The sequence below is a fragment of the Pteropus vampyrus genome, unplaced genomic scaffold (assembly GCF_000151845.1).
Source record: "Pteropus vampyrus isolate Shadow unplaced genomic scaffold, Pvam_2.0 Scaffold18, whole genome shotgun sequence".
Lineage (NCBI taxonomy): Eukaryota > Metazoa > Chordata > Mammalia > Chiroptera > Pteropodidae > Pteropus > Pteropus vampyrus.
In genome coordinates, this window is record NW_011888799.1 from 2,439,806 (window position 1) to 2,460,296 (window position 20,491).

Consider the following 20,491-nt stretch of genomic DNA (forward strand, 5'->3'; position numbering starts at 1 on the left):
CATACCTAGTGGCTTGCTTCGACCAGCACCAGAGCCAGAGAACCATTCAGGGAAGCATCAGAGAAAAACACGCTAAAAGAGCAGACTGGGCAGACACCAGAGCCCTGCTAACGTGAATCCTACTCCGTAGGGTTGGCCCCTCACCGGTTAATCCTCAAAACCAATCAGCTTGAGGGTCAATCCCTCCCACTGAAGTGAAAATAGCAACCAAAGATAAACCACAACAAGAGGGCACACGCAACACACATAAGGGACACACCTGGAGCATCTGGCTGAGGTGACCAGGAAAGACTGCTCCACTGGGCCCACAGGACACCTACTACATAAAACCACTCTACTAAGACCAGGAGATGTAGGAACTCTACCTAATACATAGAAACAAATACAGGGAGTTAGCCAAAATGGGAAAACAAAGAAACATGTCTCACATGAAAGACAGAGGAAAGCTCCAGAAAAAGAACTAAATGAAGACAAATAATTTAGCAGATGGTTATAAAGAGACTCAATGAACTTAGAGGAAGAGTGGATGAACTCAGTGAGAACGTTAACAAAGAGATAGGAAACATAAAAATGGAGATGGAAAACATAAAAGAGAACTAGTCAGAAATGAAGAATACAATATCTGAGATGAAGAGGACATTAGAGGGAATCAATAGATTGGATGAAGTGGAGGGTTGAATCAGCAATTTAGAGGATGGGGTAGCAGAGGACACTCAATCAGAACAATAATAAGAAAAAAGAATCCAAAAAATGAAGTAGTTTAAAGAGCCTCTAGGACAACATTAAGTGTAACAATTTCGCATCATAGGTTACCAGAAGGAAAACAGAGAAAGGAATTGAAAAACTATTTCAAGAAATAATAATGGAAAAATTCCCTAGCCTGGTGAAGTAAATAGACGTACAATCCCAGGAAGCTCAGAGAGTCGAAAACGAGATGAACCCAAAGAGGCCCACACCAAGACATATGATAATTAAAATGCCAAAGGTTAAAGACAAAGAGAGAATCTTAAAAATAGCAAGAGAAAAGCAATTAGTTACCTACAAGGGAACTCCCATAAGTCTGTCAGCCAATTTTTCAACAGAAACTTTGCCGGCCAGAAGGGATTGGCATGAAATATTCAAAGTGATGAAAAGCAAGGACCTACAACCAAGATTACTCTACTCAGCGAAGATATCATTTAGACTCGAAGGGCAGATAAAAAGCTTCCCAGATAAGTAGAAACTAAAGGAGCTCATCACCACCAAACCAGTATTATACAAAATGCTGGAGGGACTTCTTTAAGAAGAAGAAAAATGTATCAAAAATATGAATAATAAAATGGCAATAGCTGCCTATCTATCAACAAGTACTTCAAATGAAAAATAATTAAATGCTTCAATAAAATATAGGGTTGCTGAATGGATAAGAAGATAAGATCCTTACATATGGTGCCTACAAGAGACTCACTTTAGATCAAAAGACACACCCAGCCTGAAAGAAAGAGATGGAAAAAGATATTTCATGAAAATGGAAATAAAAACAAACAAACAAACGAACAAAACAAACCTAGAATAGCAATACTTATACCAGACAAAATAAACTTTAAAACAAAGGCTATAACAAGAGACAAAGATCCAGTAGTCCCACTTCTGGGTATTTATCTGAGGAAACACCAAATACTACTTTGAAGAGACATGTGCGTCCATATGTTCATTGCAGCATTATTTAAAATAGCCAAGATATGGAGGTAACCTGGGTGTCCATCAGTGAATCGATGGATAAAGAAGAAGTGGTACATATATACAATGGAATATTAGTCGGCCATAAAAACAAACAAACAAACAAACATAAATAAATAAATAAATAAATAAATGAGCTATCTTACGACCAGTAGTTTCACTTCTGGGTATTTATCTGAAGAAATCCAAAACACTAATTTGAAAAGATATATGCACCCCTATATTCACTGCAGTGCTATTTGCAATAGTCATGATAAGGAAGCAACCTAAATGCTCATCAATAGAGGATTGGATAAAGTTGTGGTACATATATACAATGGAATATTACTCAGCCATGAAAAGGAATGAAATCTTACCATTTGCAACATGGATGGACCTAGAGGATATCATGCTAAGTGAAATAAGTCAGACAGAAAAAGATAAATACCATAGATCTCTTTTATATGTGGAATCTAAAGAACAAAATAAGTAAACAAACAAAACAGAAACAGAAACAGACTCGTGGATGTTGAGAATAAACTGGTGTTTACCAGATAGGAGATGATTTGGTGAGGCTAAGTGTAAAAGGTGAAGGGATTGAGAAGTACAAATTGGCAGTTTCAAAATAGTCATGGGGATGTGAAGTATAGCATAGGGAATATTGTCAATAATATTGAAATAACCGTATAGTGTCAAATGGGTACTAGATTTATCAGGGGATCACTTTATAAATTATATAAATGTCTAACTACTTTGCTGTATACCTGAAACTAATATAAAGTAATATTGAATGTCAAAAACAAATAATCTCACATAGATGATACTAAAATAGTAAATAATTATGAAGTGACGAGTTTGGTTATTTGTTACCTTTTCTTTTAATATGACTTGTTTAACTGTAAGTTTATATAATTTAATTTTTAATAATTTTCTTGAAAAATTAACAATTGTCTCTTGTAAGCTCATACAAGCTGGCTGCAGCACATTACTGTTGTGTAGAAGTCTTCTGGGGAAAAATACTTCGTAAACTGCAAAGAATTCAGAATTATTATTAAATACAAGACTTAATATGGCATATTTTATTGATTCGATTCTGTTTTGAAAATATTTACTAGAAATACTATTAATTTATATAATTTGAATTCTCTCTTACGAAATTTCTTTTCTCGAAAATAATTATATTCTCAATGAATTATCACAATTTAATATGTGAAGTTTCGCTCACACTATACTTTTAGATTATATTTATTTTACACATTAAGAAATTCCTCCATGCATTTTACATGTGAATATAATGGATGTTTTATTAAGCCAGATTTTCAATAGTTCTTTGAGACATTCTTCCTTTATGAACATAGGATCTGCTTAATGATGCTGATATGTGCCGGAAGAAGATGCAAGCAGCTTCCGCTCTCATCGATGGACTGAGTGGAGAAAAAATTCGATGGACTCAGCAAAGTAAAGAGTTCAGAGCTCAGATCAATAGGTATAAATTTTGGTCTTTCGTTCTCTTTCTTAATCACTGCCCCAAATGCCAGCTCTTTGTGACATTAGAGAAAAAAATCCATCTCCTTGTGAAGCGCTTCTCTCCTTCATTTCCATATATCTGCCTCTCAATCTCATCATCTAAGAAAGTGCTTACATCTTAAGTTACGCACTCTCAGTAAAACAGAGAGGGAAGAAAGTTTTGTGAGACATTTTTAATCTCAATTTTGGTTCAGCGATGTGGGTTTTCAGCGCGAGAGTGCTCCTGATACGGTTTGGATTTGCCAGAGCAATCTAGATGCTTGCTCCAGCTGTCTACTCTTCACTCTTGGTGTCTTTGGAAAACTTAAAGAGAGGGGAATGAGAAAGGAAAAATAGTTTAACCAAGACTGACTCTGAACAGGACCAGGCATGGGAGGGCAACAGCATGCTTTCTTCCTCTGTGTGTCAAGGCCCTGGACCTGCAGGCTTCAGGGAGGAGCCTTCTCTCTTGCTCCCTGACCTTCCCCAAGAGTGGCCACTCCTAACCCCTATGGGGCTTGGGGACTCCTTTTTGCATGGTCTCTCTAAGGCTTGCTGCCAAGAGTTAAGCAGGGAGCAAAGGATTTCACCCTATAACAAAACAAAACGGCACTATGGCCTTTCGAACTCCTTAATGGGAGAGTTTAAATTGTGTTAGGCGACTCACTGTTTTTTCTTAACAGACTTGTAGGTGATATTCTGCTGTGCACCGGATTCCTTTCCTACCTTGGTCCTTTCAATCAGATATTTAGGAATTTTTTGCTTAAAGATCAATGGGAGATAGAGTTGAGAGCACGGAAGATTCCTTTCACTGAAAACCTGAATCTTATTTCAATGTTGGTGGATCCTCCAACAGTAAGTGTTACAGTCCTCCTAATGTCATTTGAATTTCAGTCTTATTTTATTTCTTACCAAGAAACGAAGGCGCACTTAATTTGTTTCTTTTTTCATTTAACTGAAAAGATGGTTTTGAAAATGCTTAAGAGCTCAAAAAATGAATTTTCTTTGTTGTATAAATATAAAAGTTCCTTTGCATCTTAAGAAATCTTGCTTTCAAATTCATGCCAGTTGCACTCTTATGAACGAAAAGATGAGATATAGACATGCTGATACTGAGCTCTTCTTATAAATCCCAATTATTTACACCAGTCCTATTAAGTCACACTCTCTTTCAAACATTTTAGGCAAATGTAGACATAACTAGGCTATGAATACTGGTATTAGCCTTTTTTTGATCATTAGCCATCTTTTTTTAAGTGTCCAACAGCAGTACACAACAGCATATTCTGGTGTCCCTGAGTAATAGTGTGTCCTACTACACTAACCTTCCTTGTTGGGAATTTGATGTCTCTGTCAATTTCTCAGTTTATCTTGCAACTCTCTTGTGGTATTAAATGCTTTCCAGGCAATTTGTATGCATGAGCTGCTTTTCTGATTTGTGAATATGCTCTCCTTGCTGTTTCCTTAGAGAGGCCATGCTATTAATTTCATGTTATCTCTTTAAAAGTTTAAAAAATTAATCTTTTCCAATTTAAACAATGTTGAACTGATCCTGACAGGGACTAGAAAATGTATGGGGATACAATGGGCCACTGGCAAGGCAAAGTGGACCAGGATATTCTTTATTAGTTACAGCCTCTAGAGATGCTAGGATAATTTAATGAAAGTGCAGGCTGGTTGGTTCATTGGATCTTGCATGATTTTATTGACCACGTGGAAGCAGGCTGGCAATTTGGAAAGGAAATTTAAAAACAATGTCATTGATGAGCTCCTGCCAATGTAATATCTCATCTCCCCTAATTTTTCTGCCTCCAGCTATACAATCCCTTGTACCCCATGTCAGCGAAACTAAAGGACAGGCAAGGGAAGTTTCTGAGGCTTATACTGGGACTTATCTTCTCTGACATCTAGTTATGTATATTCGTTATCTCTGCTAACTCCACCCAGTCTGGATCCCGCTCGCTTACCCAGTGTCACCGTAAAAGCCCCTATGTTCTCTGAATGTTCAAAATCCATGCTTCAAAATCCCCAAATCAGATTTAATTTGCAATCAATTTAACCATATTATCTTATAAGTATGAAAATGCAACATAGAGGATTATACCTAGTCTTTGTTATTAAGATTTAGTAGATGATAAATTTGTTTTTATAATTTAATATTATTTGGTTCACATTTACAAGTTTGTTTTTTTTTCCCCCCTTAGGTAATGTGTTGTATAGTTTCAGTGGAAAAACATGTTTAAATTTTAAATTCTTTTATGTTATGGTACTTTTGATTACCAGAGAAAGCATTCTTGTTCTTTGAATGGCCATATTTATTTCCTGTTATTCAGATTGGTGAGTGGGGGCTACAGGGATTACCAGGAGACGACCTCTCAATTCAGAATGGTATTATTGTGACAAAGGCCACCAGATACCCACTCCTTATAGATCCACAAACTCAAGGCAAAACTTGGATTAAGTCAAAGGAAAAAGAAAATGACTTGCAGGTATGTACCATGTGGCATGTGGGAATCTTGAAATCATAAAGTTTTCCCAAAATTTCAATTGAATCTGCCAGTCATAAAGTTGTCATCTCTACAGCTGTTTGCTAATTTACATTCTCGAGTTTTATAACAGGGATTTGGGGCAAAGACTTTGATATTTTGTGCTCTCTCTCGATCTCACTCTCCTCCTCTCTGTCCATTTCCCTGGCTCTGTTGCTTTTGCCAATGTTGGATATGGCTTTTATTCTGGGCCTTGGGTCTTGTCTTATAGAAAAGCAGCAAAAGAACTTGTAAATTAGGCCGCTTGTGCCAACCTAGTTCAGGCACTTGGTACAACATAGCATACTAGAGTCCAATATTGAACCTGGAGTTTAATAAAGTATTAAATTTAAGGTAAGGGTGGACAAAGGGCAGGATGCCAATATTCCCTGCTCCCCTACGGATCTTGTTACCATTGATATTTCATTTCAGCTACCAATATGGACCAGTCATTGTTTCCTGGACACTGTTCTCAGTTCTAAGCCTCTTGGATCCATATTTTTGCGTGTACTGTTTCTACACATGAGAATGTCTTTCTGCACCTTACTGCTCACTTCACTTACGTCCCGGATAAAATTCTTAAATATTTTTTAAAGTCCACATCTAATGTTACCTTCGTCAAGACTTTTTGTGTCCCCAGCTTAAGACAGACTGTCCTGAATCCTCACAATGTATTGCTTATATTTCTATTGTGGATTTAAAGTCTCTTTAATTATTGTTCTTTGCACATTCGTCTTTTATCCCTACCATACCATAAACTTCTTGCTGACTGGGTTCATGATTTTACACCACCTTTATATTTTCCACACAGTTCTTTATTATAAAGAGTGGAAACTCCAATATTTACTGAATTTTTTTTCTTGTCTCAATTTTTATTATAATACACCCATTCCGCAGTGATTTTCACCATCAATATGTATATATTTTACTGACATTACAGCTGACTTGCAAGACACATGGAAGGCAGATGAATGTCGTTTCAAGGCACCATTTTGTAATACAACTTCTTTCCTTCACTTCTTGAATTTATCTCCTTTGCTAGTCTCTGGCTGTTGAGTTTAGGTGGTTAAGTTCAGTCACAGTGAAACCAAGGTCAAAAGTTGGTTCTCTGGGTGTACCTATTACCTTTTGCTCTCTTTGATAGCTACACTTGAGTCTTTTAGGCATATCCTATTTATCAAGAGAGGAAAAGTAGGAAAGACCATGAATCAGGGAAAAGCTATTTCACTAGAAATAACTATTAGTTATTTCTTCACTTAGAAATAACTCAAAACACTGGTCCAGTTGTAATAGTTATTTAGCACACATGCGGCCACTCTCCTGTTAGGAATCACTAATCAATTATGGCTTTCCTTCTCGCCAATATTTATTGAATTTAAAGGAATTAATCAAAATGTGTCATCATTACAAGAAAAAAAATCAGACGAATCAGCGGTCATCTTGATAAATGCAGCAAAAGCTCTTGGTTAAATTCAACATCTTTTCAGAATAGAATTTCCAGTAAACTAAGAATAGAGCATCAGAGAAAGAATAATTACATAGGGCCTACAAAAAAAAAATACCACATTTAATGGTGAATTATTGAAAGATTTCCTTCTGAGATCAGTGCTTAGCCAACAAGTGGACACTGCCTAGTGCTTAGGAGCACCCCGAAGTTACTCCCACCTCACTAATACTCCAGAACACAATGCATTAGTCTAAGTTTACTAGAAAACCCAGAGCAATCATAGTAAGGATCAGAATGTAAATGGAGGGGAAGAATTAAGAGAAATGGAGGTAATGGGAATGTAGCCTCTGAGGAGCTGCATTCACAGAGGAGTGCACTGCGGCTCCTTCTTTGGGCCTCGCTTGGCTAGTAAGTTCCCTGCTCATCTTGTTCTTATTTTTTCTGATCATAACTTTATCTCTCCATTTTGACATTCAACTCATTGATAGTCTTCAGTAATGTCCTTCCTTATGCAACTGAGACCCAGGAACCCTCTTGAAGAGGTAACAAATATGCTGGAGACACTTCCATATTTTAAAAACTATTAACTGCTGGAATGTAAGCAGATTAAACTATATTTCCTTACTCAGAAGGCTCTATTTTTCTGAATATGTGGACTAGCACATGAACAAACACATAAATGAAAACAAAATGAGACAAAATTCTTATTTCTCAACTTGAGAAGGAAAACAAAAGGAAGCACTTTATAAATGAAAAAACAAAACACGTTTTATATGTCCAGGGCCACATTCCACCTTGACAACTTTTCCAAGGCCACTTTCAATGTCATTTCCAGGACCTAGTTCTGACTTCTGGAAAGAGAAGGTATTCCCTAGGTTTCCCTATAAAGAATTCACTGATCACCTTGTAAAGATCTCAGCATTTGAGTATCTGGACAGATGACCCAGGCTCTGGTAGTGGCTGCCACATAGTGTTTTACACAAGAAAAATCAAGTGAACTTAACCTAAAATTGTGACTTGAAGATATGATTTCAAATTTATAAAAGATACTGAACATGGTAAAAGATAATCTTAAACTGACAATTTGAAAATTATTGTTTCTTGGTGTATTAGAGTACTCCGAAGAAACAGAAATAATAGGATATCTATATATAGATATAAATATATAGAAAGAGATTTGTTGTGAGAGATTGCTTCATGGTATTATGGAAGCTGAGAAATCCCACGATCTGCTGTCTGCATGCTAGAGGTCCAGGAGAGCCAGTGGCGTAGTTCTAGTCTAAACCTCAAAGGCCTGAGCACCATGGGGGCCAATGGTCTAGGTCCTAGTTGGAGTCTGAAGGCCCAAGAATCATGGGCTAATGTCTGAGGTCAGAAAATGGACGTCCCAACTCAAGCAGAGAGCATATTTGCCCTTCCTCCACCTTTTTGTTCTCAACGAATTGGAGGATGCCTACCCAAATTGGTGAGGGTGATCTTCTTTACTCAGTCTACCAATTCAAATGCTCATTTCTTCTGGGAAAATCCTTAGAGATACACCCAGAAATAATGTTTGTCAGATATCTGGGCATCCCTTAGTCCAGTGAAGTTGACATGTAAAATTAACCATCACACTAGCAAAGGAAATCACAAAAATAGAATTTACTCTTTGAGAGAGAGAGCAGGACAATTACATTTAATCTTATTAGAACCTTGTTTCATCGTGTTTAATGAGTAGTTAAAGCTCTTTGTTTAGATTCATTTACCTTCTCAACTCATAGTAAGGCCTTCCACATCATAGCATTTGTATAAAAAAAGCTATCCATCTAGCAGCGGTCCCCAGCCTTTTTGGCACCAGGGACTGGTGTTTCTATGAGAATGTAATGCCTGATGATCTGAGGTGGAGCTGAGGTGGTGATGCTAGCGCTGAGGAGTGACTATAAATACAGATGAAGCTTTGCTTGCTCACCTGCTGCTCACCTCTTGCTGTTCCTAACAGGCTATGGACCAGTACCAGTCTCTGGCCCCAGAAGTTGGAGACTCCTGATCTAGGAGAAAAAATTCTTTCATGTGCAGGATTTTTTTGCTTTTATTATTTCCTTTGTAACCAAAACAGGACAAAGGTGGACTTATTTAATGTTTCAATTCCACATCTTTTTTTGATAGCAAGTGAGAGATAATATTTTTTAATTCCACTCTCCTAATCACTTGCTGTCTCAGTGGATCTTCCTTGCCTCTTAAAATCAGCATTCATAGAAGCATGAAGGCAGTCATTAAATTCAGAGGACTGAACCTTTGAAAGTCCTCACACTTAAGCAGGGAGAAGGATCACAGAAGAGTTCAAAGCTAATTGGCTCATGCAAAGCTTGATCAGCCCAGGGTGTCTATTTTAACTAATAACAAACATTGATCTACAGATGGAGTCTGCCAGGCATTCAGAATTATAATTAAAATTTTAAATGATATTTTATAAGAATATTCTTTATATTTTACAGGAATATAAAAAGTGAATGTATAGTTTTTTAGGTTGATTTTATGGAGCGTATCATATTCTTTTGTCGTGCCACTGTTAAAAGCTAATTGGCTCATGCAAAGCTTGATCAGCCCAGGGTGTCTATTTTAACTAATAACAAACATTGATCTACAGATGGAGTCTGCCAGGCATTCAGAATTATAATTAAAATTTTAAATGATATTTTATAAGAATATTCTTTATATTTTACAGGAATATAAAAAGTGAATGTATAGTTTTTTAGGTTGATTTTATGGAGAGTATCATATTCTTTTGTTGTGCCACTGTTAAAAATAGAATACATAGGTGGACCCTTGGTTTAACACAATATATCATTTCTGACATTCTTATGCTTATTTTTTTTTAATCACTTATTTATCAAAGGAGTCCTGAGATGATAAGTGAATATCACACATATGCAAATTACTTTGTTTTCTCTGAGTGACTGTAGCTACATAAGTTTAAAAAGATTAGTCCTTGATTACTGCTCTTGCATCTGTAATGCCCTGCTAAGGAATACAGCTTGATTCTCCTCTTGTTCAGAGAAAGCCTGTTACACATCCAGTCATGACTTTAACGAAGTCGTGACTTGCCAAGTTTTGAAAATTAATTTTTGTTATTTTTATTTTTATAAATAAGGCTTCCTATATAGTCCTCAGAATTCTTAGTCACCTCTTGGTTTCCACTTAGGAAGAGGCACATTCTTTGTAACATTTATATAGTAATGAACTCTTTATTTTTAGGTGACCTCTCTGAACCATAAATATTTCCGCACGCACTTGGAGGACAGCCTTTCCTTGGGCCGACCCCTTCTCATTGAGGACATTCGTGAAGAGCTGGATCCGGCCCTGGATAATGTATTAGAAAAAAATTTCATTAAATCAGGCACTGCTTTCAAGGTGAGCTTTGTAAAAGAAAAATGAAAAGAACAATGGTGACATCTACTTATCTTTTTGAGCATAGCAGTAAAGACAGTTTCTTTCAGGTGGTAGTATTTGGTACACTGGAAAAGGGATGATTTCCAAACTCATATTCAGTGTTTCCTTAAAAAAGTATAAAAAATCCAGGGGGAGGGCGGTATCTTGATAAGAGTGGCCATTTAGCTGGCCTAGGGGAAAGAAAGACACTGTCTGGTCGTAATAATGAGACGTTAGTGTTATATACAAAATCTATATATTTTAGCAATTCTGAGAAAATTGGTTTCGTAAACCATATATACATCTATACAATAAAACCTGTATTTTCTCACTAGAGAAAATGGCATTTTAATAAAGTCTATGGACATTGATTTGTTCATTTCTCTCTTTATTAACTTTCAATCTAAACTCATGGACTTTGCTGGAAGCTATGAAATCACTGGTTATAATTGTTTTCAGTGTTTTTTTTTGTTTTTTGTTTTTCTTTAATTGGTGTTATTCTCTACCTTTAGGCTTCTTTGGTTTTATTTTTAGATGAATGACAGTATTTCCTATTGGGTTTTTTTCTTTGGACAACTTGATTTTATAAATATCAGTGAATAAGTAAAGAATGCAAATTTTCTCATTAAACAAAGATAAATTTACTTAGAAAAAAACTTCTTCATAACGTGAATTCTTTTATATGCTGTAGCTAATATGCCAAAGGAGGTTAAATAATCGCCATTCCTGAAGGTCTTTTAAAAGACTCCGGATTTTTCTCTGCAACATGAAGGCATGGTGCCTGAGAATGTGATGGTTTCTTAGCAATGTGGTTTTCAATCACATTGTACGATTAAGATTAATTAAAAATTTAAGCCATTTAAAAATGTTATAATTTCCACCTGATCTTTAGATGACAAAACCTATTTTGCAATATACTGCAGACCGTAGTGTTTAAAATACATGTTATCTTTCTGAAAAAATACATTTTTTTGTTTGAAAATTTCATTAACCCTTTCTGTTGTCAAATATACTTCAGAGATGACTATACAATGCAAAGAGAAAGAATACTTTATATAAAAATGATAAATTTTCATAATGAGAAACAATTTTCTCAAGTGGAAAAAAACAGTCAAATCTTTGACTGAATTTTCCTTTATTCAACATGTGTTTTGAATGAAATAAAATTTTCATTTAATTTGCTTGATGTCATAGCTAAAAATATCTTCAAGCAGGACCACGAATCTTAATTATTCCAAAGGAATGGAATAGGCTTTATTATTTAAGATCAGTGATTAAAATTTTACAACTTTCCTTTGGGATTCATTCAAGTTTCACAGCATTGACCTTTGGTAAATTCTTTCCTGAATTGAACCTATATTTCTTGTCCTGTCCTTTAAGCTTTTTAAAACTTTATATTTGAATTGGTGTAGGTGAAAATTGGTGATAAGGAATGTGACATCATGGACACATTTAAACTTTATATTACTACAAAGTTACCAAACCCTGCCTTTACCCCTGAGATCAATGCTAAAACGTCAGTCATTGATTTTACTGTTACGATGAAAGGACTCGAGAACCAGTTACTAAGGAGAGTAATTCTAACAGAGAAACAGGTAATAAATCTCTCAAGGTAAAGAAGTTTAGACTTATAATAAACTAGAATAAATGTTTAAAATGTATTGTTAAGTATATAGAAAAGAAAAAATTAAGCAAATCATGTTTACCTTTGTTAACATAAATACTTGTTTTACAGTCTCAAGTCCTATCAAGAAATCACGTAACTAACTCACCTCTCCTCCAACTTCAAACATGCACACACGCGGACACACACACACACACACACACACACACACACACGCACCACTCTTTCTTCTTCCTACTTCTGTCTTTAAACCTTCGGGTATATTGACTTTAATCTTTATAGTCCTATGAATGCTTGGATAGTTTGGGGTACACCTGAAAAAATGAATAAAGTAATGTTATTGGAGAAAGAGAAATTGCTCCGAATAAATATTATTATCACTGTAGTAGTTTGCACTACTACAATCTAATAATCTAATGATATAGGAAGCCATATTTTTAATTAAATAAAATTTGTACCAAAGCAGGGAAATTATTTTATAAGATTAAACTAATGTTTAGGGTAAAGCTCAGAAAATATTAAATATTACACATAAAATATACTTGCATAAAATATAACTATATGTATTTGCACATATAAAATAATTTGCATAAAATCTGAGAAAGTTTATATTTGCTTAAATATAATTAATTTTAGTAGTAAGGTTTCAAGAAAAAGGTAAGATTAGAAGTAATAAGATCGGAGAAGCATAAAATGGGAGGGCGGGAAAAAGAATGGCTGGAAAAGACTGGACAAGGAAAGGAAGAGATGTGAGATATAAATAGATGGCCACAAACACAGAGGAAAGTCATTCGAAAAGGGAGAGAGAAATCATAGACCGAAGAAGTAGAGAGGCTCAGTAAAACAAAAAGTAAAGTCCTACCTGGTTAATAGAGATGGTTAACTTGGGGCAGGCCCCGGAAAGGTGGCCAGTCTGGTGTTGTGAAAGGGGCACAGTCCCAGCTTCCACTCTCATTAGCTGTTTGATCTTCATTAACAACAAACAATCCAGAAAGGGAAAACGTTCCACTTCCACGGCCAGGCAGAGAGAACATGGGCCCCTCAATTCATTGCCTCCATCACCTCTTAGGGCCACATGGTGCCAACTGTTGAAAATCAGTCCTTCCTTCATGGTCTGTCTGGTGCTGTTGGTCTGTTCTGGGATGATTTCTCACTGGTCCAGATGCCCCACGCAGGCTGCACTAACTTCTGTAAGGCGGGCCACTCCACTGTCTAAGTAGACTATACTCCATTTCCCCAGAGCACCCCACACTCATTCTTCTAGGCCTTAGCTTCTTCTTCAAGAGATGTACTAATATGCTCACACCAACCTTGCTGGAAAAAACAAAATGCGCACTTAATCTGCAGGAAGACATCCTGACCATCATGTTTAACCCTCCTAATAATCTTGCTTTTACACCCCTATTTTACAAATGAACAAATGAAGACTGGAGAGAATAGGGTCTTAACCTGTAAGACCACACTTTTTACCCTGCCAGGCATTCTAGATAAACATGATACAGGTCATGCTGTAAAACTCACAAGTGTCCACTGTATCATGATACTTGTTTCTCCATATCATATTGAAAAGTAAGATAACGTGATTTCATTTCATCCACGTATTCCTATAATGCCACCCAGGGGTGACTATTTTAATGAAAACAATTCATTAGCTATTCTCCCTGCAAACACAGCCATGATCTTCATCATCATCCCATAAAATACTGCAAACCTGATAATACAATGGCAGTACACGCTTGTCATGGAGTTGGAGAACAAGGAGATGAGGCCTGTCTCTGCAAGTAACTAGTTGTGCATATTATGTTGGGATGTTATTTGGAGTTAATAGTTCTGGGTCCTCAGTTTCCCCAAATGTAAAATGAAGTTGTTGGAACTAAGTTCAGTGCACTGAAATTTAACAAATATTTATCGGGTCGAGTGCTTCCTCTGCAAAGCCTCAAGAATACAAGCATAAATAGGAGTTCTTGTCCTCTAGATGCACCGAATCTAATTGGAGAGACATAAACTACACACAAATTGTGATGCAAATCATGGTAGAAATACAGACAAATGCTGTGCTGTGGCTTTTGATTGACAAATTGGTTTAGGAAGACTTTCTGAAAGTGGTAGAATTTCTGAAGCAGTTTATCAAGAAACTTTCTCAACTAAGTAGTTTAAAAACACCTGTTAACATAATTCTAAGTACAATGTGTATTTTGTATAAGATCAGAAAAAATTGTTGTAAAGAATGCTATTGAGACCATTTCAACTTACTCTATATTCAGAAAGTATTATATCCATGTTAAATTTTCTGAGTTCGAAAATTGTACTATGGTTGTATAAGAGAATGTCTTGGTTCTTAGGAGATTTGCTAGCTTTTAGGGAAAAAGTATCTGCAAATGGTTCAGCAAATGACATCTGCAAATGGTTCACAATAATAATAATAATAATAATAATAATAATAAGTATTACATACACAGTGATAAAGCAAAATGGTGAATCTAGGTGATGGGTATATAAGAGTTCATTGTATCAGATCTTTCAGAAAGTTTGAAAATTTTCAAAATATAATTTTAAAAATACATCATTTATGTAGAAAAAAATACCTTTCACACATCCAATTTAGCCCCACTGGTAGAAGGAGCTGCAAAACAATGGAAAATGGATTTCTATTGGGAACTGGCTATGCCGAACCAGATACCTGGAGTACCTGTAGGCAGGTCCCAAGCCAGGAGCTCACATTTGGCTTGGGTAGCCTCTTGGTTTCTTGCTATTGATTAATGCCTCTTTGTTTCTATGACTTCCGACTGCAAATAAAATTAGCATTTCTCACAGAGGCAGTGTGGGAACAGGGCCTAGAGAATGGGACACACTGTTCAAAATAAACTGAGAACTGGCAACAGAGCTGGGAATAATTGGGCAAAAGTATTTTAGCAGGGTTATCTCATGCATTTCAGTGTAAGTGCTATGGAAACTTAATGCTAGTAGGCATAATTTTAAAAAAACTGTCCAGAGAAACGAAAATATAGAAAGATAGATTCAACTGATAGTAGTTTCTCCTGTCATGCAAAAGGCATTTTGGTTTAAACTTTTAAAAACTGATAATAAACATTAGTAAATTTGATTCGGCATAACAACTGGTAATTAAAGTTCTGATGTTATGTTTTTGTTTCTTAATCACAGGAGTTAGAGTCTGAGAGGGTTAAACTTTTGGAGGATGTGACTTTTAATAAGCGGAAGATGAAAGAACTCGAAGATAACCTCCTCTACAAATTAAGTGCTACAAAAGGTATTGTGTTATTAAAAAGTAATCAAATAATGGATTCTGAATAAGGATTTCTTATTCTCTCTTTCCAATGCCCTCGTGATTACAGATGTTAGGAAGTAGTTGAGTTATCAATGCAAAAAACGAGCTAGACAATTTCCATCTAGACGTTAAAGAGGGACAGCAGAGAATCTGATTTTTGAATTAGCAAACAGAGTCTGGCATTTGAGTTTTCTTGATATAATCGCTCTCTCCTGAGGAAATAAGGACTCACAGTAGAGGCAAGTAACTCATAATAGGCTAATTTGCTTGCCCAAAGGAAACTAATGTGCTCAATCTATTTTTTTTTTTTTTTTTTTTAGATTGACTCTTTCATTTGGCATTGAAATGCAATACTCCACAGTGGGTTATGACATGTGAAATCTGTTTCAGAGGCACTTGAGCACCCAAGGTCCAGCTTCCTCTTGATTTGACTTGCCCTCCTACTTAGGAGTCAGGGATAGGTGCTCCTCTAGGCACCTATCATACCAGATCCTGATTTGGGGATGTACTCTCTCTGAATGTGTAAAAATATTTTATCCAGAAGAAATAAAATAAAAGACACTGTATTGTTCTGTAGTTGACAAATTACAGCAACCTAAATTCCACCATTTTTTAGGAGTCTAATACCGAATACTTTCCAACAATACTTTAAACCTTGGATAAAAAAATCTTAATCTCTTCAAAGTACATTGCACATTACTCTCACAAGAGTCTCTAGCACTACTTTTAAGGTGACCTCAATTGCACTGCTTGTGCTGGTGGAGTTATCTGTCTCTTAGTCCAGAGACTTTCCGCACCATTCGGATACCTCTAGGCGTTCTAAATATTAGCAAAGAATGCTGAGGGCTTCTCCTTGATCCAATTAAGAGTGTGTTGGATCAAAGTATCTTTCCTGTGAGGTTAATCACAATTTGGACTTCCATAATAGACCCATCAGAGTGACTTAGCACCTTCCCTTAGCATTCACCTGCCACCCAGAATTCTAGGATAGGCCAGAACACTGTTACGTGCTCAGCATGTTCAAAGTGTCTTTCCATATCTTAAAATTGAAGTTATTGTCATAGATGTGTTATCTCCATTAAAAACAATAATGAAGGGTAAAACTGAAAATTAAATTAGGATTTTTCTTCCTGGTGGGACACTTCCGCCACACCCAATTTACTCTTGTTAAAGACATAGAGGCACCGGGGTTCTCAGTGGCAAAGACTATTCTACCAAAGCAGGAGTAGAGAGTGTACCACGTAGTTGCAAGCTGGTGTGTGACATTTGGATCAGCTCACATTGTTGAGACAAGCTGGATGGACAAGCTCATGACACTCTGAGGGGAACCATCAGGATGCTAGTGGAGGTGAAAGCTATGTCATAGAAGGAACAGCTGAAATTACTGAGAGTGGATGGAGACATGATTTTGTCTTCAGACATTTGAAGACCAGCCGTGTGGGCTGCCTTGAGAAAACCTTTTTGCAGATTTCCAGGCAGAGTCGGGGTAACCATTTAGCAGGGATGTTTAGAAGAATTCAGGCATCAGATAGTAGTTGGGCTAGAAAGAAGCCTTTTGGTGTCTTAAGATTCAGCCCTTCTACCCTGCGGGCTTTGAAGAAGTGAAGTTGAAAATTAATGGGATGATTTCAGAAGCGAAGCACTTCGCTTCTCAGCTTCCCCATCTTGTGTTCTACGTACAGTCTTTCTGTTTGGTTTTTAGGTTCCTTGGTAGATGATGAATCTCTCATCGGTGTCCTTCGAACCACCAAGCTGACAGCAGCTGAAGTAAGTGAAAAGCTGCATGTGGCTGCAGAAACAGAGATCAAGATCAACACAGCTCAGGAGGAGTTCCGGCCTGCGGCCACGCGCGGAAGCATCCTCTACTTCCTCATCACAGAGATGAGCATGGTCAACATCATGTACCAGACCTCACTGGCCCAGTTCTTGAAGTTATTCGACCAGTCCATGGCCAGGTGGGGCCATGCTACCTGGCCCCCGAGCAGTAACTTAAAAATTTTGTTTGTTTTTCTACTCTCTTAGAAAAGGCTTTTTACCTGAAAATCTTTCATTTTTAAAATGTATCGCAGATCTGAGAAGTCTCCACTACCTCAAAAGAGAATTACGAATATTATTGAGTACCTGACATATGAAGTTTTTACCTACTCCGTCAGAGGCCTGTACGAAAACCACAAATTCCTCTTTGTACTCCTCATGACCTTAAAGATCGATCTTCAGAGAGGAACGGTGAAGCACAGAGAGTTTCAGGCTCTCATTAAAGGTGAATGGTTCGGAATATGGTTGTGATACGTAAAGGATATTGCTTTTGATATGCTCTTTGATGTACTGTAGACCCATTTTTATGATATAGTAGAGTAATTATGTTCTCATGAAAGTGAAGTTCTTTATACCTCTTTTTTTCTGATTACCAGTCATTTTGCTCTGGTTACTCAAGATAACTATGTCAGGTCTGTATTGACTCTATGATTTTTAGTTATAGAATTAGATGAAGTTTGATCATTGTTGCCCATGATCGGGACCCCTGATGCCAAAGGGAGGAAAAGCGATGCTGGTAATGAGCTTTCTATTGCAAGAGAGCAATTCCTTAAGCAAGGGAGTATAATGACTTAAGACTTTAAAACAGGCACACTTGTATTTTATATTTGAAGTCAGTTCTATTCATTGCTAATCTCCATGTTAAAAAATATAATTAAGAAGACAAAAGTATTTTCATTCAATTCAGTTAAACAAGTATTTATTGAGCACATACTATGTAAACCCACCATGCTAGTGTTTGGGATACAGAGTAAAGCAGACATTGCTTTAAAAGAAATAACAGTCTCATAAGAGGGATAAAGATAATTTTAAAAACCACAGCAAAGCAAGGCAGAATAACCTAAATGTTATGAGAGCTAAAAACAAAGCATTACATGTAAAAGGAGGGAGAGATTATGTGTGGTTGATGGAATCAATGAAATCTTGGAAAATATACATTTGCAGGTTAAGCCATTAATTCTTCAGGTTATTTGACACATGGGGAAAATGTTCCAATATTTTTTTAAAATGTTTTTTGCTCTTTGTATATAGTTTAATAAATCATTTCCTGGCTGCCCTTTCCCCCCAAAGAAGAAAGTGGCATTTGAAATGGACCCTGAAAAATAGGTAGAAATGGAGGAAATATTCCTTGCTGAGACAGAGCAGCATGAGAAAAGAAATGAGGAGAGTATGTAAATGTGAGCCTTGATTCCTAGAGGAAGGATTTTCTCCATCTGGTAAGAAACAGGAGTTGTAAAAAAGAAAAGACACAAGGAGACAAGGAGTTGTATGAGGTGGTGATGTGGTCCTTTAGGAAGCTTTTACTGTCCTTTAGGAAGATTACTCTGGCAGACATATATAGGATTAGAGAAAAGAGGATCAAGGGTGTGTATTACCATCTTCCCAACCACGGGTAATGCCTTCGCGCCTAAAGTAAAGACAATAGGACTGGATGTAAGAGCGAAGAGAGGTCCGGAATGAGTCTCCAGTTTCTGGACTGTGCAAAGATTTTCAGTCTGGTTGGTTGAAAGAGGAGCTAGTTTGAGGAGTGTTAGAGGAAAGGAATAATGAATGTGCTCTGGGAACCTAGTCAGGATAGGTTAGGTTTTGTGGCCATAAAAGCAATCCCAAAATTTTAATGGCTTAACACAACAAAGATATACTTCTCATTCACCTCCTCTCCAACATGCTGATCATGGTTACCCAGAAATCCAAATTGCTCCCATAATTACTGTGGCAGAGGGATGGGATAGGGCAAATTGTGTGCTGGCTCTTAAAAGTTACCCCATAAATGACACATGTCACTTAGGCTTATATTTCATTAGCCAAAGCAAGGCATGTGGTCACATCTAACTTCAAAGAGAGCAGAGAAATGCAATCCCCCCATAATGCTTGGAAGAAGGAGAAACTGAATGTTTTGAACAGTTCTGGTGACGACACAGACATGTTGAATTTGAGATATCCAGCAGATAGATAGTTAGAAAGGATAAGCCAGACAATTTAAAAAGAGCCAGGCAGCTGCAAAAATAGGGCACAGAAATAACAACCATCGCCATGGGAACAAAAGAGATCATATAGGAAAAAAATGTCAAATATTTCCAAGTTCGTACTACAAGGTGATAGGACATGATACGCTTTTATCCTTATCACTCAATTTTTAATAAGCAGGCAGTAACCTGTAATTTCCTATTACTCTATCATTCTTCTTACTTTAGTTAATTTCTTTCTCAGATCCAGGTTAGATTACCGCTTTTGAAAACTTTATAAACAATTTTGTATAAGTGCTGAAATTTCTTCTTTGACTTTTTAATTCTTGTAGTTCAAAGGCAATCGGAATATGTCATCTGGTTCATATTTGCTTCTCAGGTCTAATACATCTGGAGAAGCTGGTGTCTTCAAGTGTGTGTAGGAGTAAGACAGCGTGGTACAGTAAAGTGTGAGTGGGACTTGGAATCAGGGAAACAAACCAGACTCTGCCACTGACTAGCAGTGTGTTCTCAGAGAGCAGTCACTCCGTGCCCCTGTGTATAAGAGGCTGTATGGGCCCAGGGGGAAATGATAAGTACCACCTGGGAGGGATGGAGCAGGCTCTACAGAGGAGGGTCCAGACGTAGGAGCTTGTGGTCTCTGTGACCTCTAAATACAATGAACATAAATTTACCAAATCTAGAAAGCTACTTTTGCTCACTTCAGTCACCTTCGAGCTCTCGCTTGGACTTGGGGCCACGTCCTCAGTGTTTGGGGCACTGGGCAGTGGAGAGGAGGGACAGTGAAGCATGTGGGAATCTAGGCAGCAGTGGGAGCAAAGCGGGCCTCACAGCTTAGGAAAACCTCCTATCAGTGGAATATAAGTGGTCTGGAAACTATACTTTTGGATCTTTCCTTATCGGTGAGCTGACTTTGCTTCCTGGATCCCATCTGCCAGTACGACCCATGGGAAGCAGATATGACATAGAAAGAAGTGGGAAACATGGCCCCTTGGT

At 37.0% G+C, this 20,491-nt stretch overlaps 1 protein-coding gene across 1 annotated transcript in view; it reads left to right on the forward strand.

The window, feature by feature from the left end:
* The window catches only part of DNAH8 (dynein axonemal heavy chain 8), a 339,355-nt gene that overhangs the window by 244,547 nt on the left and 74,317 nt on the right, over window positions 1–20,491 (forward strand). The window contains exons 71-78 of the mRNA XM_011354823.2: window positions 3,057–3,184; window positions 3,888–4,059; window positions 5,538–5,693; window positions 10,411–10,566; window positions 11,997–12,179; window positions 15,371–15,476; window positions 17,197–17,449; window positions 17,564–17,754. Of these exons, the coding sequence (XP_011353125.2) occupies window positions 3,057–3,184; window positions 3,888–4,059; window positions 5,538–5,693; window positions 10,411–10,566; window positions 11,997–12,179; window positions 15,371–15,476; window positions 17,197–17,449; window positions 17,564–17,754 (1,345 nt within the window). The remainder of the gene's footprint in view (window positions 1–3,056; window positions 3,185–3,887; window positions 4,060–5,537; window positions 5,694–10,410; window positions 10,567–11,996; window positions 12,180–15,370; window positions 15,477–17,196; window positions 17,450–17,563; window positions 17,755–20,491) is intronic.